Consider the following 25,251-nt stretch of genomic DNA (forward strand, 5'->3'; position numbering starts at 1 on the left):
GGCGAGGAGGCTCATGAAGTTTCTTCGAGTGGCCCCATCATGTCGGCCCAGGGAGATTCCCTCAGACACTCTGCTAACGGACAGAAACTGGCATTCAAGTGCGACGGAGTCTACGGCTTTGGGTCTTCGATTGCCGTCAAGTGTAACTACATTGTGCATTTCGTTTGTGAGCGGAGTGGCGCTTTTTCCGGACTCTCGAAGGACGGTGAGAACGACGAAGGCGCCGCCGGAGTCAGCTCGTATTCCCTTCCCTCCCATCTGATGATGATGAGCTCGGAGAGCTCTCTTCCAGCAGCCTCTCTCTCGGTTAGGAGATTCGGGAACAGATTTCGCGAGGGACCGGGAGAGACTCGTGCGGGAGACTCGGGCTGGCGGGCACGATGAACTGTATTGGAAGGCATAGCTTCGGATATGGGAATTCCACCAATTAAGCGAAAATATATGCCGAGAGCCGTTCTTGTCTCCGAAGGTCGATAGTCGAACCAAATCGATACACAGGCATCATTTCCACGTCCGATCCAGACTGGCCCGGTGATCTCGCCCGGAGGATCGAGAGAGGTTTGAGAGGAATCGGAGTAGGAGAATCGATTGACGGAAATATACCTCCGAGAGATTCCGCTGCCCATTCGACACTTCGTTGAGCTTGCTTCTGGCACTGGTTGAGGAGAGTCGGAAGATAACTCCCAGGAGGGGACGATTCCCAACTCTGCCCTCGATAGCCGATATTTACCGGGAAATACTTCTCGTTGAATTACAGAATGCATTTCCTCGACCTACCGGAAAGTGTTCTGCTCGGTATCGCGGCAAACCTCGACATCGACGCCTTGATCCGTCTAGAAGAGCTACATCCCCGTTTCTGCCGTGAAATAATGGGAAAACCGCGATTCGTCACCGAAAAAAATCTAACATCCTTCCATCTGGAGTATCTGGAAACGACTGGGGAATATGTTCGTTTGATCGACCTGGAGAACTACGACATGGATGAAGATTGCCCTGAGAAAGGAAGCTATCTGGTGGAGCTGACAATGAAGTGCCCTCTCACCACGCACCTGAACATGGTACGAACGGGGCCATACTTCGAGCGCTTCTTGGAGCTTCTTTATCCCTTGGAGCACCTGACGACGCTGTGCATCAGCATGAAGGTTCTGAGTTTCCGCTTCTATCCCACGGAGCAGCATCGACGACCTTTCCGGAACTTAGAGCAGCTTTTCATCGAAGCTGAGCCCGAGAGTGTGGCCTTCGATCTACTCTTGGATTTGATCAATTCATGTATGAACCTCAAAAAGTGTCACGTCAACGTCACGGACAAAGTCTTCCGAGACTGCATCCCTGACGATCTATTGCCTTACGAAAACCATCCACTGAGAATGTCGAAAGTCGAACTTTGGGGAATGGTCGACATATTCGTATTGACCTGTTATGTGCCGAGCTTCGATCCCGCATGCATAGCATTGACGAGAGCTCTCTTCGGTAGTGTTCCGAGCGGAATGGAGGAGAGAATAAAATGGACCCGGGGTTGCATAGTTTATCAACGCAAGGGCACCGAAGAACTGACTCTCCCACTCAATGAGCATTGGGGTAAATGGCGCTGTTCACTCGCGCATCAGCGTTCGGCTAGCATCCAGACCGACTTCTGACTGACAAGGGTTGAGGGCACCCCCGTCGCTGCCGTTCCTCTTCCTTTCCGCACACAATGCGATGCTGCGTAGAGCAGTTGATCGAAAAAAATTCATTCGAGATTCTCACATGACCTTCTTGACGATTCTTCTCTGGATCGGCATGAGGGTATCCGAGACGGCGACTTGTCTTTGCTGACTTGCACTATCCATGTTTTATATTCTTTTCTATTAGACGAAGTTTTTGGTTCCGATTCTAGTGCTGGGGGCTCCAAGAATTTCTTCACAAATTGTATCGAAGACTCTCTGATACTCTCGACTGGTAGGCATCTTGCATCGTACCCAAGATCATAGGACTTGCGACGATGACTTGCTTATCCGTTGCGAAAGCGTTCTGGCGGTTTGGTTGCTCGAAAATCGGCGAATGACTTTCGCGTGCAGCGAAAACCTTGCGATGCACCAGCTCTACATGTAAGATCTTCCACATGCCAATGCACTTAGGAGAGATATACATATATGTAAATACGCAATACTTTCGGTCTTTCCGGAGCCGGAGCACGCGGTTCAGCGGGGTAGGAGGGAAGCTGTCAGAGTCCTAACCATGACTCGGAAAATAGAAGCCCGTTAGCCGTCGGGGCGGTTCGGGCCGAATGGGCCAGATACTCATTGGTAGGGAACTCGAACCTACCAAGGAAGAAAGCCGCATTGTAAGGATGAAATCGATTCCTATTGATCCTGATAACGATCATCAGACTGTGATTAAATACATGAGATTTTCGATTCAAATCGATCAATTCATCGGTAGTCTTTTCATTCGGATGGACACACGGGAGGCCGGATAATATCTATAAGCTATGCGCTACCCCGCGAATTCTTCAATTTCCCCCCCCAGGCCAGACGAAAACATGTTCGTAATGCGAGGCAGCTCGGAGCTCCGCGATAATTTCTAGGACTTTGCACGAGACAATAGCGGGAATAGCGGGCAGTTCGTCGTGGTGGATGCATAATGGATGATGAATTCTCCCGGCGGTCAGCAAGAGTTTCGGATCGACTGAATCCACGTCTCGCGGAAGTCGACAAAAGAAGTCGAAGCTCCTAAGCGGCAAGGCTCCGACCGATCCTCGTAGCCGATTCTTGGTAAGACACCAAACACCTGTCCAGGGAGGGTCAGTTCGTTTTACGGACGAACAAGTGAGCCATGACGCGGTTTCCCAGGTGAAGCTTCGTTTCCCGGGTTACGGATGCGTCAAACCGTTGGTCAGTACGCCGTGTGTGGAATAGCTTACGCGGCTGGGGCCGTGGCAAGCCCTGTAATCCTGCGTCTGGGAGGCCGGCTTTTGGGGTGAGATCGGACAATTCGCCGTCAGAGCTCAGCTGGGGACGGCAGCGCTGGGTCCGGAAGTTCCTCTGCTATGTTTCTGCTGCGGGGTTGCTCCCTCCGCTGCAGGGACTTGGATTGATCAATCAAGAGCGCACGGTCAATCTAGGCATCGAGTGGAAGCTTTCGATCTCGACCGAGCTCCGGTTGACCGACCTGTACGTCGCTGGATTCCCGATCCTAACCAGAAGCCCCTTTTGTACTCGCCGAGCATCTGTCTATATGCGAACGTAGTCAGGGCCGGGAATTCACTGAGAATCGTTGGATGGGAGGAGCTGAGCCGATGTCCCAGCCGCTGAAGTCTCCGGTTCGGAGCCCAGTCGCTCAATGGCGACCTGAATCATCTTCATGGAATCCCCAAGATGTGAAAACAACGAAAAGAATGTTCTCAAAATCTGCCAGTGTTGTAATTTTTTTCGTGAATTTTCTGGTGAATCCGGCTGCGTGCACGAGACCCATCCTCACTGACTTGGACGTTCTCCGACGATACGATGGATCGGGAGTCACCTTGGCCATGACTTGGTTCCCGGGCCGATGTTTCAAACCCACTGATCGAGTAGATTACGCCCCGCCTTGCAAGATCGATGCTCTCCGAGCTTTCTGGACGATCAAAGAAGTGAAAGGCCCGCTCAAAAACTGCGGGAGATTCGGGAACGAACGAGGTGAGTCCACCGCCTGGGCTTTTCCCAAACGAGATCCCAATCTCCGTTTCTGCTACGAAATCCTCATCGATCGTGACTGGAGACCTCTCAGAAAGCCTCAGGAGCAGCAGCTCTATGATCTTTGAACCAATATGTAATTATTGTATGATGAATGATAAATAATATGTTGCGCTTAGGAACATGTTTCAATGTGAGGCCTTCATTGCAGTACCATGGGATCTCAAAGAACGCCTGACTGAGATCTGGCCGTCGTTTCACAGCGAGCCGAGCGAGTACGAGAATTTCTGGTTGAAGGAATTTGACAAAGACGGTTCCTGTTTCCGTAGGCAAAATCACCCCCTATTCGGATCCGTGTGGAAATTCTTCTCCGCGTCGCTCTATCTCGCACTGCAGCGCGATGTTTTCCGTGAGTCAGTTTCCGTGGCGGGAATTCGAGTTCCGTGACGAGCCCGGAGTCTGAGTTTTGACGAAGAGCTCGTAGCTGAAGACCTTCATTCTCACTTCAGAGGTTCTGGCGCTGAGAGGTATACTGCCTTCGAAAGGTGCTTACTCAACGAAGCTTATCGCTGAGACCCTGGAGGAATATCACACCGGACGAGTTCGCCTACTCTGCGGGAACAAGCCGGATTTTTTGATGGATGTGGAGTTTTGCTTCGATGATTATCTCCGACCTCGGAACTGCTCGAGATTGCCATTCATGGAAACGTGCGGAGAATACGTTTTCTATCCACCCCCACCGTCGGTACCGAGAAAGGTTCATATCGTGCTGGGAGAGACACGGAAAAACCACTCGGCACCATAGGCGAGCACAAAGCTCTCCCGAATGAGAGAAGAAGCACCCGAGTGACCTCCGGGTGTCGGAGAACTCCCGCCGATTCTCTCGGCCACATAATAAACCACAGCGGAAAAGCGGAACGATTTTTGCGGTCGGAATCCTATCTTTAGTCAGACTCAGTCGGCGGTGCAATAAATTAGGTTCTGAGCTCCCCTCCGGACACGGAGCTTGAAGTATTTGCACATGTTATGAGCTCTCAAACGCCGTGCCTCGGGTTTTCCGATTTACGTATCGAGTGCGTTCCCGACGACGACACGGTTTTTCTGACGTCGTCGGCACGGCGCCTCGGTCGAGCATCGTTCGCGGTGGTGGTATCTATCGGAGGTGGTTGAACACCGGGTTGGCTAATACGAGTCTGAGCGTTGTCAGATACCGGGCCGCGTAGTGTGTTTCTACTCGTGAGCAGCGGATCAGCTGAAGAGACAATGTCATTGAACAGTTTGTGAAATCTCAAGTTCTCGACAGCTCGCCTCCGAGCAGCTCCCGGATCACAGGATGGAGTTTCCCGCTAGCGCCGTCGGCGTCATCTCAGCGTGCGTGCTTGCCCTGCGACCGTGGAGTCTACATATCTCACTGGAGCCAGTAGCCTTAGGAGCAGCCTTGGCTTACCGACTAGGCAGCGGTTTTAGTATTTGGGCTTTTCTCGGAGCCGCTCTGACGGCGTTGTGCGTGCACTCTGCGGGTAACGTAGTCAACAGTTATTTCGACTACGCGAAAGGCGTCGACTCGACCTCCGTGCTCAGCAGCGACGCACTGGTCCGACTCGGAGCTGTGCTCTACGCTCTGGGTCTGGCTGCTTTCCTTGTGCAATACACATCATCCCCCGACGGACGTCTGTTGGCCCTCGTGTTCTTCGGAGGCATGTGCTGCTCCTTCCTGTACACCGGGGGTCCCGGATTCAAGTATATCGGGCTCGGAGACGTGCTTGTGATGGTGACGTTCGGGCCCCTGAGCGTGCTCTACTCGTTCTTGTGCCAAGTGGTTGTTTTTAGCCCATCGAGTTTGATCTCTGTTTTGCTGTACGCCGTGCCCCTGGCGCTGAACACCGAGGCGATACTTCACGCCAACAACTTAAGGGACAGGGTTGCCGACTCACGAGCCGGCATCGTCACCATGGCGGTGGCAATCGGTCCTCAGCTGTCGCATGTGATGTACGCGGTGCTCCTCTTCGTCCCCTATATCGCGTTCGCGGTCGTAGCGTTTGCGTACGGGGCCATTTCGATGCTGATGCCTCTCATAACGATGCCAGCCGCTTTCCAACTCGAACGCGAATGCCGGTTCGGGCATCACGCAGAGCTCGATCGACACACCGCTCGACTCAACACGTACTTCAGCGTGTTCTACGTGTTGGCCGTTGCGATGGCGCAACGACTCCCCGGTTTCGGTCCGGTTTGAAAGCAGACACCGTTCATTGTTTCCACGGAGAATATATATTTATATTGAGATACATGTATGTATATGAACATTTTTACGAACAAATGTATGTCTGCGGAGATACGCGTGCTGCACGGATATATGTACTTTTAGAGGATTGGACATGAGGACCTTAATAATAAATGTCAATAGGTGCCCATTTTTTCAATGCGGAAGATTCCTACTCAAGTTTCGGATCGCGGATTATCTTTTTTTTTCCGATGCCGTTCATCAAGGTAGTCGACGCTTCCGTCGTTCATCTGCGTACGCTCTTCTCGACGGCACCTCGTTGTGGATGTGTCAGGAGAAGGCCACGACCGGGGAATAAGGGTCTGGTGCCGACGCCATTATCCCCCTTGAGCCGGGAACACAACCCACTGTCACGGGAGGGGATCCGCTAATATTCTCAGAGTAAAGAGAACAAATGAGGATGAGCCATTATTAATCGAGTCAAGAGCTTTATAATTTACAAAGAACATTCTTCCCTTTTATTCAAATACCTATGACAGCAAAAGATGTCCTTGATCTCTCTTGAATCACACACTTGATGACATACATCCATACGAGACGAGCACACGCGGGAGAAGCTTCCCGGCGGACAGGTCGCTCGCTCAAGTCCAAGCTTCCCACATGATCCCCCCAATTTGACACTATTGGTAGCTCACATCAAGCGTTGTTCAGTCGTAGACTTCCCTGTGTGCTCGTATCTCATTCTCTGCACCGACTAACGGGTCTGCCTCTCGGGAGCAACATCTCGGGTTTTCTCAGCTCTTCAATCAATTAACTTCTTGGATTTGAAGAATCGCCGCAAGTACAGAATCTGCCAAACGACTAGGCCCATCAAACACAGCATCCCTATCATCGAGGAGTACAGAACTCTGTTCGCCGTCGACTCGTTCGTGTCCCGCATTTCTTCTTCCCGCTGTCGCATATGAGCGAAATCTGCAGTTCAGGAGAAATTAGTAGAGGGATACACCGTCGAATCGATGAGGATGCAGGCATAGCGTTAGGATTCGAAAACTGAATATGGGCTCAGGTCTCTCGCACGAATCGCGGATGGCGTGGATGAGGAGAGAGGCGCCAGAAGGCTTCTCTTTCGCGAGAAGTTCAGGACACGAGCCCATAATCCGACTCACCTTTGACAATGCTTTCACTGAGATCTTCTAGCTGTTGCAGCTTGACTTCCAGGGGCTTGAGTTTCTCGACTTCGGCGAGCTTGTCGTAATTGATCGCTTCGGCGCCATGCTTTAAATTCAATTGAATTTCGCGATCCTGGCCCTGGACGCCCGGCAGCAGCTTCGTGATGAAACAGACCTATCGAGAGAATTTAGAAATTTGACTCAGTGTGAATTACTCGGGCGAGATGACCGATATGGTATTCTTCGTCCATCATAAGCGTGGAAATTTGAATATTGACTTCATCAGCTCACCTCGAAAACGTCATATGAGTCGGTTGTGAACGCGAATTTTCCCTTATCGCCATGGATGTTCTCTCTGTGCGCTAGGACCTGCCCGTTAGTATCCGTTACCTGCGAAGCAATAGGCGATTGAGGAAAAACTTTTTCGGAATGATCGAGCGTTCATTTTTCGCGACTCCTCATGGAGTAAATGTCTCGAACAACACCGCTCGCAGCTGTATCAAAAAGGCACTCCGAATGTCGATCCGGGAGCTGACTCTGCACGGATGATAGAAAGCATCTGATCCCCCCTCTATAGGAATCTTCGGCTGCTTATTTTCGGAGATTTCGATCTGAAGAAATCGAAGCAAGCATGACTGCAACGAAAATCGATCCGGAGGAACGAGCCAGCTGATTGAATCGAGTGGAAACCGGCTTGACATGCGTCTCCGACACAGAACCCTCAGAGCGCCACAGCATTCAATTTTCCGTCGCACATGTGTCACAAGCGGACTATCATGGAACTTGAGGGCTCCTTGAAGCTTCTGCTTCATGAATTCATGACCCGTCGGTAATTGTGGTATTCGGCACGTCGGAGCACGATTGGAGAACAGGATATTATGCGAAGTTCGGAAATGTCCTGAACACTTCTGTAGCCAAAGTGAAACCCGAGAGCGAGTATCGAAAATAAAAGCGATCCCCGGTCGCCTCCCGCAGGCCGCCGATAGGATTCGAGTGTTTCCCAAATCGGAAATCCATCAGCTTCCTCCGAAATGGACGTTTGAGCTGAACCGGTTGAAATTAGGAACGGTTTCCGTCTGAAGTTTGACACAACAGCTGGTGTGCGGAAGACCGCCCTCGGGTGGGGTATCGGAGGCGAATCTCCAGAGACCTTTTACGATAGACGGTTCAGGTACAGCTCCGGAACAAAGTGCTCGAGTAAAGTAAATCGGATATACTCACGACAAGGTCTGTTTTGTGTCCAGGAGAATCGGAAAGCATGAACTCGCCGGATACCAAAACACCCTTAAGAACTTCCTCCTTTAGACATCGTTTACTGTTGGGTTTTAGGAAAAACGTGATGCCATGAATTCCTTGAGCCAGGCAAACCGCCACCACGAAGCAGCGGAGCCACATCTTGCAAATTTAAAATTTCAGGTTCTCTCGTGACGTGTAATTCGCAAAGACAGTCGAGCCGGCCAGCTGACACACGCGGTGGGAGAAGCTTCGCTGCTGAGCGTCTTGAGGATCCAAACAAGACGTCTCTAAGAGTTCCACCCTGTTATTGGGCTCGAAGCTTCAGCAAAACTTCCAATTATCCGCGGGAATATCTGGCGCCTCGCCTCTCCGTACCTCGTTCACGGGAATACGGCCCCCTGTCGTTCCCAACATCAGCGCTGACATTCGAAGCTTCTATGCGACCAAATTCAGCTTGAAAGCGCAAATAGTCCTATCGCTTAGCGCTAGCGCTAGACCTGAGGGTACCAATCTGACGGAAGAATTAGAATCCGCCTTGCAGGAGAATGACTCCGGGTTCTTCAGGCGGTACTCTTCATCGTTTAGCGTTATCGTCCTCAATCTTTCGAAATCTCGAATTAGGAAGGGTGAAGAGCACATTGCCTCAACGCCGACATGCGAGCTCTAATCCTGGAGCCCCCGAAGGAGACGTCTTCTTCAAAGGAATGCAGGATTGAGGATTTCCTGAACGAAATACGCCATCTCAGTGGACGTCATGGTGGTTAGATTCGGTGTTTCTCGGTTCAGACCTAACACGTCAAGGAATTTCTCGACGAGTGTGTAGGACTGGTAGCGCCCCCTGCTGGACCTCGTGGAGGGAACCAAACACCAGATAGACGACGGATCACTTCTTCGATAGCCGGCGACGAACTATCCGATCCTACGACAACCATGCCTCGTGAACGTTCCTTCATCATGATTAAGCCCGACGGAGTCCAGCGAGGACTTGTCGGCGAAATCATCGCCAGGTAATTTCGATTGGGATGTCCTAGTTTCGATTGGTATCATCGATTTTCTACGCCACCGAAACTCCGGCTGGGAGTCGCCGGTTCCTCCGGTTATTAGGGCTAATAGCGACGAATTACGGGTTTTGCTACTGGGAACTGTGTGAGAACTCCCATCGATCGTCTGGAGCCCAGTGCCGGTCGCCGGTGAACGGCGGCTCAGCGTCCCAACTGAATGAATCATTGACTGGGGCAGCTTTGAGGCGACAAACTTTTTGACCTTGATAACGTGATAGATCCAACGCGGCGATCCGAGCCGGCCATGTCATTTTCCAGGCGGCGGAGATGGTGTTCATTTTTCGATTCCTCCGAACACGGTCGCGGCAGTTTCCGAAAGGAAAAATATGCGGAACCCCCGATTTGTATCGGAATAGCGGAATAACTCGTTCCGAAGTCAATAGATGGCGAGAAGGGGCGATTTTTCGGGAGTTATTCGATCAGAACGCGCGGTGGAACGTTGTGCTCGTCTCCTGGGGCAAAACAGTCCACGTGGTCCCGCTCCGTCGTGTTCCCTACTGCGACAGTCGGTCAACACTCTTGTGTCTGGCTGTGCAAACGGGACGGGGCGCGGCGATGATCTTCGTGTTTCACGAGACATGCTGCTATTTCAGCTCTCGAATCCGAAATATATTTTGTCGAGAGCCTTTTATATGTTTGCGGGGAAGCCGAGACCCTGATGATCACATATCCTACGGGTTTGGATTCTCTAGGAAACGGAATATATGTCGATGCACTGACTCAAGTTTCTCTCAATCCATCAGATTCGAGAAGCGTGGTTTCAAGCTGGTCGCCATGAAGTTCGTCCACGCTTCGAAGGAGCACCTCTCCAAGCATTACGCCGACTTGGCTGGACGTCCTTTCTTCAACGGACTCGTGGACTACATGTCTTCCGGACCTGTCGTTCCCATGGTCTGGGAAGGTACCGACGTTGTCAACACCGGCCGAACCATCATCGGCGCGACGAACCCCCTACAGTCGGCCCCCGGAACCATTCGTGCTGACTACTGCATTCAGGTTCGTGATCAGGAGTCGTCAAACCCCCCCGAGATCGACCGCCCAAACGATAAGCCGGTCTTTTCGTCATTGAATGAGCGATTCCGAACGAAAACGCCCGTGAGCCGAGTCCTTCACCAGATTGAATTTCTAGTGGGAATCAGCGGAGATCCTTGCTGTCTTCCCCGAAGAGCCCTGGATCGCTTTGCAGTTTTGCTCTCACTCAGTTCCTCTTTCGATCGATAGCTGTCTATGTGTATTGTTGGATCACCGGTCGAGCGGAGGCAACAGCTCCTGTCACGGCATACAAGTCATCACAGCATGTTGATTTCAGGTTGGTCGAAACGTCATCCACGGCTCTGATGCGGTCGCCTCGGCCGAAAAGGAAATCAACCTGTGGTTCAAGCCTGAGGAAATCGCTGACTACAAGAGCTGCGCCGAGAGCTGGATCTACGAGGACTAGAAGCTTTAGGACTTTGTCAAACAACGAATAAAGTAACTTATCATTTGGACCACGAAGCCTCACTGAAGGCAAGAATCCCCCGTGTAATCAATCCACACCATGGGCAAGGCGGGAATGGGGGCGAACGTGTGATTCGAAATGTGTCTCCTTCCTAGATCAGGCAGGGCGAGTCCGGTTCGAACGGAAGTCGTCCCGAAATCGCTGGTCCGGTGGTCTTTCCTCTGATGATAGTCGCGCGCTGTTCCTGACGGGCGATCGGGGGAAATCGTTCATCTCTCACGGTGGTTTCAATGCCTCTGATCGAGTCAACTTTTGAAGATGGAAAGTAATTTATTAGCTGTCGATGAAGGCTCCTTGAGGTAATACATATGCTCTCCGTTACAAAACCATAGGCATGTAAGATTGGATCTGTTGATAGGGGGACAGTTGTTGAGAGACGGCGGGAAGCGGACGCGCGAGATATTGCCAAGTGAGCACTTGGGGCGGAACCTGGGGGATCTGATCGCGGACTCCGGGGATCTGGAGCGGACTCTGATACGATGGTACTTTCGGCACCTGTCGGTAGGGTACAATTGGCACCGGTACGAAGCCGTGCACGCTATAAGACTGCACTCGGCTGTAGGCTACTTGTTGCGGAAGCGGTACGAAGAACACCGTTGCCGGGAAGTCTTGCGGTTTCGGAACGGATCCCTCCAGCTGATGAGCGGGCATCTGGGGTTGCACGAGTACTCCTTCGACTTGCTGAACTGGTCTCGGAACGGCAGGCTCCTTCTCCGTGATGTCGGTCACTTGATCCACGCTCTGTAGAGATTGGTCTACGCTGGCTTCGTCGACCCGTCTGATGGTTTTGTCCGCGGCCTCGGTCTTCTCCTCGATTTTCACTGGTTCAGAGGGACTAGTCACGGTCGTGACAGCGACAGGATGAGCCTGGGCGACCAGAAGGTCCACTGGAGCTACCGAGTCCGGGTCCTTGACCTCGACCGAGGCCCGAAAACCATTTTCGTCCGCGACGTAATTGACCACCCGCTCACTTCCATCCGGTTGTTTGACACCGTAGCTGCCGATTTTCACACCGGGACTTCCCGTCTCCTGATGGAAAGATCCCCCTTCACTGGCGTAGCCGAAAGCATAATTGCCTTTCTCCTGTGGGGAAAAGAGAGCATTCATTCCTAATTCGCGACGGCGGGAACAGAGGAATTCAGGGAAGAGGAAAACTCTCTCTCTCTCGAACTGGAATCCAAAACTTCTCTCCGCGAGTTGATCTTCCGACGCGATGGGGGGAGCGCAGGAGCATCACCAAGGACCGACTTACGTTTTCCGAACGATAGCTCCTGCCAGGTTGTAGGGGTCCGGCGAAGACACAGGCCACGATTGCAGACAGAATGATGAAGCTTCGCATCTTGGTTTTCTGCGTTTCAAACTGACAGAAGTCTTCACCGGCTCAGCTTTTATACCGAGGATCGCGATCCGACGAGAGAACCGGAAAGCCTCTCACCACCCAGAACATCACTCCCCATGGCTGGACTCCTCATTTTGAAGACACGCTACTGTAACTAAGGGACTTGTCAGAATATCTGACCGAGCCATGTATGTTGACTTCATGGAATTTCTGCTGTCGTCACGAGGATCGATTCGGCTCCCAGATCCGTGCTTCCGGGTCCGCTGGGAGACAGAGGAAAATCTCCGGAGGACTCTGAGCATTCGAATCCGAGAGTTCGGACTCCGGTCAATGAGCCCAACCGGAAGATTTGCGTATCTTCTGGCCGTTGACTCTGTACGGCGGTATCATCCATAGCTTCACTTTACATCACACTTATCTTGTTCAGTCAACTTGTCCGACTCGATAGCCAGGTGGGACGGACGAACAGATCAGTCGGATTATCGAGGAAAAAGTAAAATCTCCGGCAGCCAACTTTGCCCGCCGCCAACTCTCCTGATCTCCTTGTCTTTGCTTCCTCGAAGAACAATCGTAAGCATTTCCGACCGCGCGTCCGATCTAATGTAGCCGAAATAATCCAATTTAATGTCCAGGCCGGCTTCCCTCGCTTCTGTCGTCTGTGAGGAAGCGGCTGAGCTCGCCACTCATTCCTCACTGTGACAGGGTGCCTCATGAAGTTCGTCTTATCATCACTATGATGGCGACCGACCAAAGCACAGGTCACGCACGTCAAAAACCTCACCAACGCAGTAGCAGCGGCACTGGCAGCAAAAAGACACGATCGGAAGGCGAGGCTTAGCACTCGCTAGTGACTTGAACCCTGATTCGAACTCGCGCGAAAAAGCTTTTTCCTCTTCTCGCGAACGAAGCAGGCATTCAGTGAGCGAGCATCGGAGCAATTTTCTCCCGAAAGAGATTCACGGAAGGCCTCACGATAGTTCCACAGCTTGTGACTGAACATGTACATTTTCTGAATTCTGAGTCTCCTGGAAATGAAGACTCTAGATGCATCCGACCTTAGTTTCCGTCCCTCCAAAAGAAGTCGCATCGATTCCTAAGTCAGATGACGAAACAATCCGGCTAAGTGGGCTCCCTGGTCTACCACATTTCCCCCAAGATGGAGATATGCTTTCGCTGTCTCGAACGGCTGTAGATGTTTTGATCCCGTATCTTCACGTAGAGTTCTGCGACGTTTCTTCGTTTCCGAATCTTGACGCGTCGTTTATACACCTCAGGGTCGTTGATTGAGAGTAGGGCGAGGACGTTTCTCGTATCTCGAGACCGGCGGGACCGTTACCAATTCTGACGGCGACAGTCACAACAAAACTCTTCACTGGATAACAATGATACTGAGCTGCGACACCGAAATGTCGACTTTGACGTTGACGGCTCTTGTTTGCGCCATTTTGCGTGAGTTTGAAAAGTTTTCTGTGAATCAAAATAGTCTCCTAGACACAACCCGGTCCGGACTCCTCGCGGCACCAGCGATGTCCGATCTCGCGGTCCATTCATCATCAGAGATCAAGCAAGATTTCAGATTTCAAATTATATCATACTGTCCAACGTAGATTCCGCGATGGGTAGCGAACTGGTGAGCCGCGACCAAGTCATGGACTTGATGCGGAATTTGGGACCGCTGCGAGTTGATCTACCCCACGGAAAGTTGATTTTCGCCGGGAATCCCAAATGTGCTGACGGATTGGAGTTCGATCCTCGGACCGGCTTCTGCGTCGGTGAGAATCTCCGAGTCCTGTAGTACAAGAATGAGACAAAGCGCCGATATTCTGTGGGAACAGACTCACCGAGTATACTAATTTTTGTAGATATAAATGAATGTGCTCGTGGCACGCATAACTGCAGTCACGCTGCTCTTTGCGTGAACCACGCCGGTACCTTCGAGTGCGCGGATCCCGGACGGAGACCCCTGAAATGCGCGATCGGTTACAAATACAACTGGCACCTCGACGAATGTCTCGGTGAGTCTTCGCCGAGAGGATCCGGAAGATTCGAATTGTGAGTAGTAGCGGGTTTCTAGAGGACTTCCTTTCAGAAATCGACGAATGTTACTCGAACCCATGCGAGCGAGAGTTTGTGTGCATCAATCAACTGGGAGGATTCCATTGCATGAGCAGAAACGATCCCAGCTGCCCCACGGGTTATCAGTTCCGTCCCGGTCGCGGCTGCTTAGGTGGGTCCGCATCTTCAACCTCATCGGAATCCCACAATTTATCCAACACACTCTTCCTTCGACCTGAGGGCATGGTTTCCGAGGTTCTCCTGTCGAGAACATAGGGGGCGGAATATGGCAAGGGGACCAACAAACATGAACATGCAGCAGACCAGCCAGGATGGCATCGCATGAGCTGATAATGTCCATACATTTCACTACAACGTCCGGCGTCCGGATTTTCTCGATTACCCTGTTTCGCTTCCAGACATCGATGAGTGCAGAAAATCCCATCACTGTGAGAACAATGAGCAATGCGTGAATCTCCAAGGCTCTTACATGTGTGTTCACCCGTGTCCCAAAGGATTCCTCATGATCCCATTCCAGTGGGAATGCATAGGTGAGTAGAGCATCGTCTACGTATCCATGCTCATTTGGCCATCGATCAGCTGATGAAGTTCCGAGTGAAAAAACGTACAGGACCTTCCTGAGCGTGGGACGGAGAAGTACTTGGATTGCACCGAGTCGAGGGGGGAAATCCTCGTCTGATCGCGTAGAGCTATCTACCTCAACCTCTTTGCCTGAATTCCAACGGATCAATAGACTTATCGGAGGATCTGATTCCAGATGTCGACGAATGCCAGGATGAGACGGACGATTGTGCTCCAGAGGGGGAGGAATGCATCAACACGCACGGGGGCTTCAATTGCGAGAAACTTCGAACATGAAAGTCTTCGCGAGAAGCTCTGGCCCTTCCTTTCGAGCAATGAGTAATTCTTCTGTATATTCAAATGAACCTCGGGTCAGAATATGGGAGCAAGGAGATCGCTGGTCGCTATCTATGAGAACATCTAATTGAGCGAGAGAGTTTCCGTGCTTCTCGCCTATCTCACGTGCACCAATGAAGTAGATGGGAATGACGTCTTTTCCCTGCATATGTATTTTTCCGCATATTCCGCTCTTTCCCGCGCACAAAACGCACAGCCCTGAGCATAAGTTTTTCAAGAGCGCGATCCCCGACTCGTGACCCTGCCCATAAGGGACGTTCTTCTGTTCCAATAAAAGACCACGGAGTTCCCGGTAGCTTCACAGGTTGAAGAGTGCTCGATTCCCCTCCTCATATCCGTTTTCGTTTGTCTGTGTTCGCGATACGGAGAGATCACCACGACAACGGCGCCGGCACCTGCCCCGACCATGGCGGCTGGAGGTACCAGCCCGTCAAGTCGAGGTACAACCAGACAAGCTCCCTGAACGTGGAGGGAGCTTTTCCCGGCGCATACTCGCACCCTGAGATCAGAGGTCTCCGAGCTGCAGAGTCGCTATGGATTACCACGCCATACTCGCCAAGGGTCGGTGGAGCTTTGGGGGCCAGTCTCAGGCACTGACCTTTTCGTGAACCTTCGAGTCGACTGGGGCACGGCGTCGTCTTGAAAGCATTTCGACGGATACCCACGTCTCGCGAGTCGCGACACTCTCGTCGATGCTCGCCGAATGAGGAGAATCGAAAAGGTCCGATTTAGGAGCCTGGGGCGCATGAGATAAACCGATGCTCACCAGACTTATCAAGGAGAATTCCAACAGAAAAAAAAATACAATCAAGTTTTCCTAAATTGAACCCGCCCTAAATTGAAAACCCTCGCTAAGTTATAATTTGAGCCAATTTCCAGCAGCGCTCCGATAACTTATAACATAGACTTTCACAATAGAAATATTAATAAAATATCGCTAGAAGAGGAAGAACAGGAAAAAACATGAGCCTTCGCTAACTTATAACTTATAATTTTCTCCGAAATCGGTCTCCCGAGAATTATAACTTCGGAAGACTTGACTGTATATGTATTCGCCCGAGAGACACGACGTCCTCGGGACCGGAGGCAAACTGAAGACTCCGCCGGAAACCGCCGGTCTCTGTTGGAACGATTTCCGCTTGAGTGCAACACGCTTCTGGAACACACGTGCGAATTCGAATGTCCGTAAGACCGGTCGCGGAGGTATCGCGATCGGCCCGTGTCAACATCAGACGTGACTTACCCCCGAGTTCCGTATTTTTATCATAGGGAGGATCTCCATGGCGCTTCAAAAAACAATCGAATCATGGCCTCGAGGCTCAGAGCTTTTCTGACGAGCGCCATAAGAATCTGAGGCAGATCGAATTTCTGAAGGCATCGTGTCTAATTCACAGGAACCTTTTCGCTACCTATAGCAGAACTGCGGCCTGCAATCGTATAGGGAGGGAAAGGACGAACTTATTCAGCAGTCAGTCACGAGTCACGAGCCTCGCTGGCACGCAGAAAGCAGTCGTCGAATGATAACTCGCAGGCTCGCAGCAGAGCTCTGACATGGAAGTCTCCGGGCCAGGCTCTCCGCTCCCTCCACTATCACGTGGTTAGAGAGGCGACATCCAAGGAGTTCCTCACGGAGAGCAGCGTCGTTTTGGATACTCATTTCAATCTCGCGGAGTTCCGTGAACGGCTGGTCAAGCGACGGGGTGACTTCTAGACTGAATACGCTTCCGACGCATCGTTAATTCGAGAGATCGTCGATCGCTACTTATGAAGAGCTCTTCCAGACACGCCTCATCTCGTGATGCTCGGGAGAAGAGAGTTCGCTTTGGAGCTCTCGAATCGACGAGTAGGTGCTCCGAATCTCAGCGAGAGAGCCGAGGTAGAGAGGGCGAAATTTCGCAAGAATATCGGAGTTCGTCGAATTTCGTGAGCTCGGATGCTGAACCGTTTCGAGGAGGCCCTAATAGGTTAGAGGTGGATGATCGGAGGGTAGACGAAGCTAAGGTCTCCGTACGATTTTTGAACCCCCCTTCGACTCTTCCGTCATCTAACTTCATCCTCGATATACATGGGCCACACATATCTACCATATCTCCTGCCTTGCTTATCACTGGGTCAAGCATCCACTCTCTTCCCCCTTTCTCCTGCTCCGTATGTCTTGAACTCAGGACGTGATTTTCGAAGACGTCTCATCGAATTTCCACATTTCCCTATGAAATCTTGCCGCCTTTCCCCGCTGTGCCAACTCTCAACTGTTTGGAAAGACCTGCCACTCTCGGTGAGAGTCTCCACTTCTTTTGCCCCATCCAAGAAGCGCCTCAAAGACCATCTGTCTCGGGTCTTAACCTCACCTTGCCCTTCTATTCTCTACCTTTATTCATATGCCGCCTCAGGCCTGACTCGGATCTTGCTTCGAACCGGCATGCTCCGGGATACGAGCTCTAAGGATACAAGAATACACAGCAGAGCTCTTCAGGCGTGGAGTACCTCCCGCAACCTATATCATGGCTTGATTCTCCTGAGGTCGCAGGAGGCGGGGGCTTCCGCAATCAATATATGTGCTAGACAGATCATCGATGAGAATCATCTCGAACTTACGCGGAAATGTCGGCTGTGGTCACCCACCCTGACGAACGATCGTTGCGGGTAACTGCTGCATGGTAAGTACCGGGGGAGGCGGAGGAATTCCTCGAAGTTCTTGGAAACTCGATCGTCGGTCAAGAGATCGTCATCCCACAGCTCAGAATTCTACAATTAATATGTTACAGTGAGGGCATCCACTTTTCTTGATCGCGGAGTTCGCAGAGAGAGTCCGCCTTGTGCACGTCTTCGGGAATCGACGATATCATCAGACCGCATGGGGTCGATAGCTCGGTCGTCCGTGACCATAGCCGTAGCCGGGTCTGTGGGGATACCTTGGATGTCTTCCGGAGAACCCCCTGCCGGAGAAGCCACCGCCGGGCTGTCGATTAAACGGAGGTCTATCCGGTCAGTGTCCGTACAGAGCCATGGTCGAGCCGACGCAGCAGCAGCAGCAGACCCGCGGACCATGAAGCGATCAGCCAGGCTGTCGTACGACTCATCTGGACTGGATGATAGGTCTCGATCTTCTCTCCCTGAGGCTTCCTCGCTCGCCAGCACCCACCTCCGGAATCAGACCACAGGATTGAGTCCATTCAGGGAACCGGGTGAAGCCGCGAGCGATTCGCGATGGAATGTTGCGCAGAGTGGAATTTCCTTTTTCTCACCATACGAAGTTGCATGAATTACCATACATTTGGGTTGTGTCGAATCGATGTGTTCGAGACTGGCTTAAGCCCTGGTCGCGCATCGTTTTCGACCCGTCGCTAGATCACGTATCTTCAACTCGAAGGGTCTAATTCGAAGTCGCGGCCTCGAGGTCAGATTTCCATAGGTCCGGCTCGCGGAAGGGTGGAATCAGAGCTTCTGTGTACAAACATTCGTACATTAGTACATATGATCAAAATATCCCAGCGAGCGCGAAGTCGGAGTCCGCTGCTCAGGTTCTCATTCACGACGGGAGCGACACCTACTCGAATGTCACGGTTTACTGCTCATCACTTTGCCATGAGCAAGACTCTATACCTCCAAGAAATTTCGATCTCGAGGTAATCCCATACCACTGGAGTGCGGAAACTCGATCCACTCGCGATGATGTCGCTCGCTGCGGTCGTTATCGCGGGGAAAGAAAAGAACCTGGTTGGGCGGGGAAGATCGTATATCGGGATTCAGCTGAATGTACTAGGGATTCGGTGCAGATGATATCACACCGCTTTGCTCCCCTCCTCCTCCTGTGAGGAGCGTCTTCGTTGACCGGTCAGTTGAACGTCACTGCACTCAGGAAATCGCAGAAGAGATGTCGTTCGTTATGCTCGAAGCACCGCCCCGGGAGAGCGAACAGGTAAGAGCCCACGACAATCAGGCTCGAATCCATCCGCGAATCAGTTTCGGAGAGAACGACACCATACACCCCCTGCAGGAGAAAGCTGAGATGACTGCAGGAAGTTTCGGAGATGCGCTCGTCCCAAACCTTCACGAAAAAAGAGAAAAGGAGGATGGTCGCTGCATCCCCCGATCCATGCTGTGTAAATATGATCGGGTCTGAAGTCAACGAGCAGGGGACTACCTGCTGGCAGTAGCAGACCCTCTACTGTTGCTGGACGACTGGCTCGATAAGTTGTTTATCACAGTCTGTTGGAAGGTATCAGGAAGATATGTTACTTGTGAAGGATAATTACATTTATCAACTGCGGATCAGGTCCATGGATAAATAAGGAGTCCCAAGCGATTAGAGAGACTGTTCTGAACTTGATCGACCTAGCCGCTCCGGATAAAGTCCGGGAGTCTTTTGCTGACGGCTCCCGCTCGACAGACACTAAGGAAATACATTCATCTCTGGCTGTATTATTGAAGGTGTACAGCAGTCAGAGTGAGTCCTCGAGAATCTGAAAATTCCTTCTGATCGCTCGAAGAAGAGTGGCATGATATTCATCCGGACAATCTGAGGCGAAACTTTATGAGAAAGTCATTGTATGTACAGTTGACTGGACGGTACGGAAAGACATATCCCTCCGCAAAGGACTCAGCTAGTGGAATTCTATGTCATACTACCAACGTCTCGCTCCAGAAGGAACACGAAGACAGCCTTCATTGAGACGGCGGACCACGGAGTGAAGAAATAACCCTAATATCAAAACTTGAAAACAGACTTCTATTTCTCCATGAATGAAATGCAATGACAAGGAAACTTCCCGTCAGGCTTAACAAGTGCGAAACTTTTTCACGAGGGTTGGGTTTCTCCTCAAAAAGCTAGATAACTTTCCTCTTCTCTCTTCGGGCTCCGAATCCTCAACTTTCACAATTCTCGAGGAATCCTCGATGAGCTCGCCGTGCTTTTCCAGGTCCTTGAATCCATTTTCAGATGAGCGGACGTTTGACCGACGCAATGCAGATTTCCCGGGAACGTGGAGCCGGCGGGGTTTCAACTCCCCGTCCTGTGGTGCATTCTGTCCTCTTTGCTGGAAATTGGGAGGTTGGATTTATTCGAACGTTCTCTACGCGAGGCTAAACAAAGGGAATTGGCACGAGCTCCGAATGAGAAGTTCTCCATCTCCCACTCGCAGAATAACGAAGGAGGAACCTTGGAGAGTCTCCCCCCTCTAACGAGGACTAGGACAGCAAAATTTAGAATGAGATTCTCATTTCGCAACTTCCACCATATTCGTCCGTCTCATTACGCACCTGTATGATTGGTCCGTAGAGATCTTTCCACACCGCGTTCAAGTTGGCAAGAACTTCACCCGCGCGAACCGTGTCAACATTCAGGACTCTGTCTTTGGAGAAAACTCTTGTTTTCGCACAAATCTTCTTTGGGTGGCGCGACGGCGATGTGAGATGTCGAACTCCAGGCAGGATCTGGCGAAAGACTCTCGAATTCATTTCAACGTTTCACTTTAGCCCACGAGAACATTTCTCAAGCGCAGATGGCGACTCTCGGTGTATATTATGGGGCCATGAGGGTTCGAAAATCGTAAACAAGCTGCAGCTCCACCTCGCGGTGGAGGGCACTCGGGTTCAAAAATCGGCGCCAAGTGCTCATTCGAGAGATTATCCCAAGGCAGGCTCTTTCCGCTAGAGTTGCATCCGGATGGAGTCAATTCGAGGGATTCGTATGAGGTCCGACTTTGGAAGACATTGCCCCGGAAAAAATAATTCATTCCTGATGGAGCAAGAATGTTCTATTAGGCATCCCGGTACGAATGGATCAGCGGAGCGATCAAGGTTCGAACGCGGGGCTCCCCTTCCTCCGCCGTTCGAGTTTGGGGCGGGAAGGAGAATCAATCTCGGACTGCAAGAGGCTCTTCTCTTGTGCGCCTAACGGTGGCGTAGCTGCCATTTCCGACCTTCTCCTTTGCTCGTATTAGACTCAGCGGAGTCTTGCGCTCGGTCATCAATCAGAGCACTCGATTTGACATTGTCGTAAGAGGATCGAATATGACGACGAGAGAGCGGGGTCTCGGGAACAACCAGGCGGTTCCCGGTCACCGAGGACTCAATAATAATAGTCATGCGATCTTCAAGAGGAAACTGAGATTGATCGTCGCATCCCTGCGGTCAAACAAAAGACCGCGTGTGACTTCGCTCGAAGTGGCTCTATCTCGTCGATTCCATCGTCGATCATTGCGATCGGCGGGGGGGGGGAGAGCTCGAAAGACTCTCTCACAGCTTTACTGCGTTTCGACCCTTTCTCGGGATAAGCTCTGGGTCTCCTGAGGATTTCCCTGCGAGAACTTGTGGTCCATTATAGGGAATATTTAAGCATTGAGCCATTACAGAGAACGAATCGGACCATTGTCTCTCCATCTACAGAAGACAACGACAGCCGCAATGTGGGAGGAATTGAAAAGCGCGATCGATAGTTCACTCCAAGACCTTGAGCCTTTGAAGAAAATTGAAAACTCCTCATGTATGCCGAAAGAAGCGCGCCCTCACTTCCGCAAGTATGGAGCATCCAGATCCAATTGAAAAATACGCGGATCGTGCTCGCATCCATGGAATGGAGGATGCGTCTGTGATCGAGATGAGTCCAGGAGTGACGGCGCGAATCTTTTTTTCAGGGTCATTTACTCGATAGTGATCTTGTTCCATACGATGTGGATTGTCCGAGGGTTCTACCGCATCATGAGAATGTTTGGGACGGATATGAGCGAGTTCGACTTCCATGAATGTGCCCTCGTTTTGGTGATTCGCATCGTAGCCTTCCTGCTCCAATTCTGTGGTATACTCTTCTTCATGCAGAGGATGTTAGGGAGAGCGAGCACGCCATTCGTCGAGAATGTGACCAAGAACTTCAGCTACATTCAGCTCTTCGGCGTCGTCATCGCTACTCCGATAACGGCTGTCGGAGTAGTGATTACACTTTTCCGGTTCAACGGGACTCTCCTCTCGTCTCGTTTGATCTCTTTGCTGATGAATTTCGTGAATGGCATCATTCATCTCACTGTGTGTGATATCTTCATTGTCTGGACCGATGAAAGCCCGCTCAGCAAGAGTGCGAGTGCGAGTCCTGTACTGCCGGGGCTGGACAAAATGCCTGAATCAACAGCGGACTTGGCGAAACAGGTGAAGCATATCCCCAAGCTGGGAGCTCTTGCGAAACGCGCCAAGGAGACTGCAGCTCCTCTGCTCGCTGAAGTGAAGGAGAAGATTCCCTAAAGACTCGCCGATTTCTTCTTGGCTTCGAATAAAAAATTGAGACCTCTGTGGAGAGATCTCCGCGAGGCCCACATTCTTTGGAGCCCGTATCCTCGTCACTGATAATCATTACTCTCTGTTTGGAGACACACAAGTAAGTTTCGGCATCGGAGCGTTCATTCACACAACGCGTATGCGAGTCAGCGCTCAGATTATGCGTTTCCATGCGACTCGTCGTGGTAATGACAGGAAATCACGGATGACGTTCGACAGGCTCCCCGGAACCCGATAATGAACGCTGCATCTGTCTTGTCAAATATAGCTTTCTATTGCTTGGAAGCTCAGGGTCTACAGCCCAAGGTTGAGAGAACGAAGGAGAGTTATCAGCTTGTCACGGATGAAAGACTCCGGAGACAGACGGATAGAGAGACATCAAAACTTAGCCAATTATAGTTTATGCCTTTCGAATATTGACGATTTCCCGTCCGAGCGATCATTCGACATCTCGTCCTGCATATCCACGGAAGCAGCCAAGGCTCCAGAAAGGGTCAACATACGGTCGATACGAATTGAGCGCATTACCCTTAATTTTGCATCGAGAGTTCGTTTCGAACGAGACATCCGATCCCGTTCACAACAAGATTCAGCTGCATGCCGACGCTGGAATAATTTCTTCTGAATTCGGCATCCCCCGTCAACCCCTCTCGAAGGGAGGAACTCTCTCGCTAGATGCCCGATCGCATTGTCCATGACCAAATAAAGCTTACGATTCATGGTCTCCTGGACCGTCTTGAGCGCTCACTGAGTTCGTTGAGTTCGTACATCCTCGAAGCTCATGGCCTGGATGAAGCGCTTTCTGAACCTGCTGATCTACGCTGCGTGTTTCAGTGGCCTCATTATGCAGGTGTCGAACTTGGTCGCGACATACCTCGAGAGGCGAACTCAAGTCAGTCAGACCGAGGTGCCGAAGAGAGACCTGCAATTTCCCGCCGTAACCATCTGCGTGGATTTTTGGACGAGCAAAGCGAAATTGTGCGAAATCCACAGGAACAACTGCTCGAAGCGCTCCATGTCCATCATGACTGTTATGTACCTACAGAACATAAATGCCGAACTCAGGAATGTATCGGCCTTCGATCCTGAGGATCTATTCTCCTGCCGACTCAAAGGTACGGGCTCGTGTGGCATCGACGTCAACTGTGCGGACGCCATCAGAATGACATCGTTCCGGAGACCTCTACAAATGTGTTACACTTTGGATTTGACCAGAAAGCCGCAGTACGCTTGTGACGAGCCGTGGTCTCTAGAGGTCAGTCTGGGGACCGCTGTCAAGCCTCGGGACACGATAATTTTCATGCGTTCGCAGAGCGTTCCGGTGATTCTGGTCGAAGCGGGAATCGCTCCGCTGCTCGAAATTCCCTCCGTCTCTTTGCGCCCGGGCTATTCTCACGAGGTCGCGATTCGACAACAGAAGATCAAGAGATTACCAGCCCCGTTCGAGTCCGACTGCGTTGAATACGAACCGATGGGCTACCAGGCGGACATGAACGGGAGACACTCGATGGAGTCATGCGTCCAACAATGTCTGTATCAGCAGGAATTCGCTCTCTGCGGCTGCATAACATACACGCACGAGTTCGTCGGTTCCATCGGACTCCCGGTTTGCCTGAACGCAACCCGAGGTTTCGAGTACTGCAAGCAACTGATAATAGGAGGGCCCGGCTACAGAGCGTGCTACGCGAAATGCCGCGTACCGTGCAGGGAAATACGGTACGACGTGAAACTCGCGAGGATAGCTCCGATACCGGACATTGAAGCCGCAGAAAAAGAAACGAACTTTCGCGTGAAATTTCGGTTTTCAACGTTCAACGTCGAGGTCCTTGAAGTCAGTCCTCTGATCAACTTCCAGACGCTCATGGCGTACATGGGGGCGACTTTCGGAGTTTGGATCGGCCTCTCGTTGATCGATATTCTGAGCTGGTTAGCTCGTAGAGGTATCTCGATTATTCGGAGGATCGCAAAAGCGGATCGGGAGCGAGTCATCCATCTCAGATCTCGATGCGAATGAGCGAGAGAGCTGATTCCAATCCTTAAGTTTATTCTAGGTCTCCCCATACCATTCTCCATCTCATTGATTAAGGGCGGTATCTTCATTCCGGATGAGCAACATCCGATCCTCCCGAAAGCGGCGCCTTGAGAGATGAAAGATTCGTGACGCATGGCTGTCGCTGATCCCATCATCGCTGAGATAGCCGGCAACAGCGAGCAGCGAGTAGAACGAGTTCGCCGAGAGTATCCCGGAATTAATTTTGCTAAGGACGCGCTGAACGGGACTAGCCATTCGGCACTCACTCGCATCCTTATGTCTAGTTTTTCGAGCATTTTCTGCTTGAATATTCGGCCTCTTCATGTTTTAACTCGTCTGCCGATCGTTTCACGGTCACGTCTACTTTGCATGCTGTCTTGCTTGGCAATTCGAGATATCGCGATTTCATTCTCTAAGCTTTCCCCGAATTCCCCGTCGTACAAGAGCTCGATTCAGTTTTAAGCTTCAAATACCGATTCGGTCTGTCCCTCCTCATGTGTAATTGGCATTCCCGGATCACTCTGCGAAAATAGCCGGAAGCGACTCGTCGTTAATCTCCGAGAAGCTCGAACGTAATCATCACTAAGCCTGCTGGTGTCGTATCACTCGCGTCATAGAGTGCTCGTGGGCTCTCTACAGGAGTCGGAACTGTCAGCGTAGAGGGCGAACAGCAGAAAATCACTCGAAACGCAGAGAGCCCTCCGCCACCCATTGACTGCTCGACTAAGTGGATCAAGATGAATTTCGAGTATCCGATGTGCGGGACAATGAAAATAAATGCA

The 25,251-nt window shown here is 51.4% G+C and overlaps 7 protein-coding genes across 7 annotated transcripts; 4 read left to right on the forward strand and 3 right to left on the reverse strand.

Annotated features, from left to right (window-relative positions):
• The first annotated feature begins 4,986 nt into the window (after positions 1 to 4,986).
• heix (UbiA prenyltransferase domain-containing heix) lies at positions 4,987 to 6,073 on the forward strand. The gene has a single exon (XM_018640707.1). The coding sequence runs from the start codon at positions 4,987 to 4,989 to the stop codon at positions 5,884 to 5,886; it is 900 nt and encodes a 299-aa protein (XP_018496223.1). The 3' UTR covers positions 5,887 to 6,073.
• A 272-nt stretch (positions 6,074 to 6,345) lies between these two features.
• bai (Transmembrane emp24 domain-containing protein bai) lies at positions 6,346 to 8,518 on the reverse strand. The gene is made up of 4 exons (XM_003746435.1): positions 8,265 to 8,518; positions 7,335 to 7,433; positions 7,041 to 7,218; positions 6,346 to 6,846 (listed from the first exon to the last, which is right to left on the reverse strand). Exons 1-4 carry the CDS (start codon positions 8,436 to 8,438, stop codon positions 6,677 to 6,679), a joined length of 621 nt encoding a protein of 206 aa, XP_003746483.1. The 5' UTR covers positions 8,439 to 8,518; the 3' UTR covers positions 6,346 to 6,676.
• Positions 8,519 to 9,134: 616 nt separating this feature from the next.
• awd (nucleoside diphosphate kinase) lies at positions 9,135 to 10,850 on the forward strand. Its single transcript, XM_003746436.2, has 3 exons — positions 9,135 to 9,286; positions 10,084 to 10,336; positions 10,650 to 10,850. The coding sequence occupies exons 1-3, from the start codon at positions 9,210 to 9,212 to the stop codon at positions 10,776 to 10,778; spliced, it is 459 nt and encodes a 152-aa protein (XP_003746484.1). The 5' UTR covers positions 9,135 to 9,209; the 3' UTR covers positions 10,779 to 10,850.
• A 306-nt stretch (positions 10,851 to 11,156) lies between these two features.
• LOC108864649 (uncharacterized) lies at positions 11,157 to 12,177 on the reverse strand. The gene is made up of 2 exons (XM_018640708.1): positions 12,091 to 12,177; positions 11,157 to 11,921 (listed from the first exon to the last, which is right to left on the reverse strand). The coding sequence occupies exons 1-2, from the start codon at positions 12,175 to 12,177 to the stop codon at positions 11,157 to 11,159; spliced, it is 852 nt and encodes a 283-aa protein (XP_018496224.1).
• A 1,353-nt stretch (positions 12,178 to 13,530) lies between these two features.
• Positions 13,531 to 15,160, forward strand: LOC100907103 (EGF-containing fibulin-like extracellular matrix protein 2). Its single transcript, XM_003746504.1, has 6 exons — positions 13,531 to 13,626; positions 13,785 to 13,949; positions 14,040 to 14,192; positions 14,267 to 14,404; positions 14,652 to 14,783; positions 15,011 to 15,160. Exons 1-6 carry the CDS (start codon positions 13,560 to 13,562, stop codon positions 15,109 to 15,111), a joined length of 756 nt encoding a protein of 251 aa, XP_003746552.1. The 5' UTR covers positions 13,531 to 13,559; the 3' UTR covers positions 15,112 to 15,160.
• A 4,631-nt stretch (positions 15,161 to 19,791) lies between these two features.
• Positions 19,792 to 20,696, reverse strand: LOC100907246 (uncharacterized). The gene is made up of 2 exons (XM_003746505.2): positions 20,431 to 20,696; positions 19,792 to 20,207 (listed from the first exon to the last, which is right to left on the reverse strand). The coding sequence occupies exons 1-2, from the start codon at positions 20,626 to 20,628 to the stop codon at positions 19,950 to 19,952; spliced, it is 456 nt and encodes a 151-aa protein (XP_003746553.1). The 5' UTR covers positions 20,629 to 20,696; the 3' UTR covers positions 19,792 to 19,949.
• A 2,531-nt stretch (positions 20,697 to 23,227) lies between these two features.
• On the forward strand, positions 23,228 to 24,580 carry LOC108864650 (amiloride-sensitive sodium channel subunit alpha-like). The gene is made up of 2 exons (XM_018640710.1): positions 23,228 to 24,377; positions 24,489 to 24,580. Exons 1-2 carry the CDS (start codon positions 23,228 to 23,230, stop codon positions 24,578 to 24,580), a joined length of 1,242 nt encoding a protein of 413 aa, XP_018496226.1.
• Positions 24,581 to 25,251: the final 671 nt, after the last annotated feature.

Source organism: Galendromus occidentalis, unplaced genomic scaffold (assembly GCF_000255335.2).
Source record: "Galendromus occidentalis unplaced genomic scaffold, Mocc_1.1 scf7180000077497, whole genome shotgun sequence".
NCBI classification, from domain to species: domain Eukaryota; kingdom Metazoa; phylum Arthropoda; class Arachnida; order Mesostigmata; family Phytoseiidae; genus Galendromus; species Galendromus occidentalis.

Coding starts and splice junctions, on each gene's coding strand:
- LOC108864650 (XM_018640710.1), top strand. CDS start 23,228: ATGAAGCGCTTTCTGAACCTGCTGATCTACGCTGCGTGTTTCAGTGGC. Junction 24,378..24,488: donor GAGCTGGTTAGCTCGTAGAG/GTATCTCGATTA, acceptor AGTTTATTCTAG/GTCTCCCCATACCATTCTCC.
- bai (XM_003746435.1), bottom strand. CDS start 8,438: ATGTGGCTCCGCTGCTTCGTGGTGGCGGTTTGCCTGGCTCAAGGAATT. Junction 7,219..7,334: donor ACTCATATGACGTTTTCGAG/GTGAGCTGATGA, acceptor TTCTCTCGATAG/GTCTGTTTCATCACGAAGCT. Junction 6,847..7,040: donor CAGTGAAAGCATTGTCAAAG/GTGAGTCGGATT, acceptor CCTGAACTGCAG/ATTTCGCTCATATGCGACAG.
- LOC100907246 (XM_003746505.2), bottom strand. CDS start 20,628: ATGAATTCGAGAGTCTTTCGCCAGATCCTGCCTGGAGTTCGACATCTC. Junction 20,208..20,430: donor TCTACGGACCAATCATACAG/GTGCGTAATGAG, acceptor CCCAATTTCCAG/CAAAGAGGACAGAATGCACC.
- LOC100907103 (XM_003746504.1), top strand. CDS start 13,560: ATGATACTGAGCTGCGACACCGAAATGTCGACTTTGACGTTGACGGCT. Junction 13,627..13,784: donor TCTTGTTTGCGCCATTTTGC/GTGAGTTTGAAA, acceptor TGTCCAACGTAG/ATTCCGCGATGGGTAGCGAA. Junction 13,950..14,039: donor TCGGACCGGCTTCTGCGTCG/GTGAGAATCTCC, acceptor TAATTTTTGTAG/ATATAAATGAATGTGCTCGT.
- heix (XM_018640707.1), top strand. CDS start 4,987: ATGGAGTTTCCCGCTAGCGCCGTCGGCGTCATCTCAGCGTGCGTGCTT.
- LOC108864649 (XM_018640708.1), bottom strand. CDS start 12,177: ATGCGAAGCTTCATCATTCTGTCTGCAATCGTGGCCTGTGTCTTCGCC. Junction 11,922..12,090: donor GGAGCTATCGTTCGGAAAAC/GTAAGTCGGTCC, acceptor TTTTCCCCACAG/GAGAAAGGCAATTATGCTTT.
- awd (XM_003746436.2), top strand. CDS start 9,210: ATGCCTCGTGAACGTTCCTTCATCATGATTAAGCCCGACGGAGTCCAG. Junction 9,287..10,083: donor GTCGGCGAAATCATCGCCAG/GTAATTTCGATT, acceptor TCAATCCATCAG/ATTCGAGAAGCGTGGTTTCA. Junction 10,337..10,649: donor GTGCTGACTACTGCATTCAG/GTTCGTGATCAG, acceptor TGTTGATTTCAG/GTTGGTCGAAACGTCATCCA.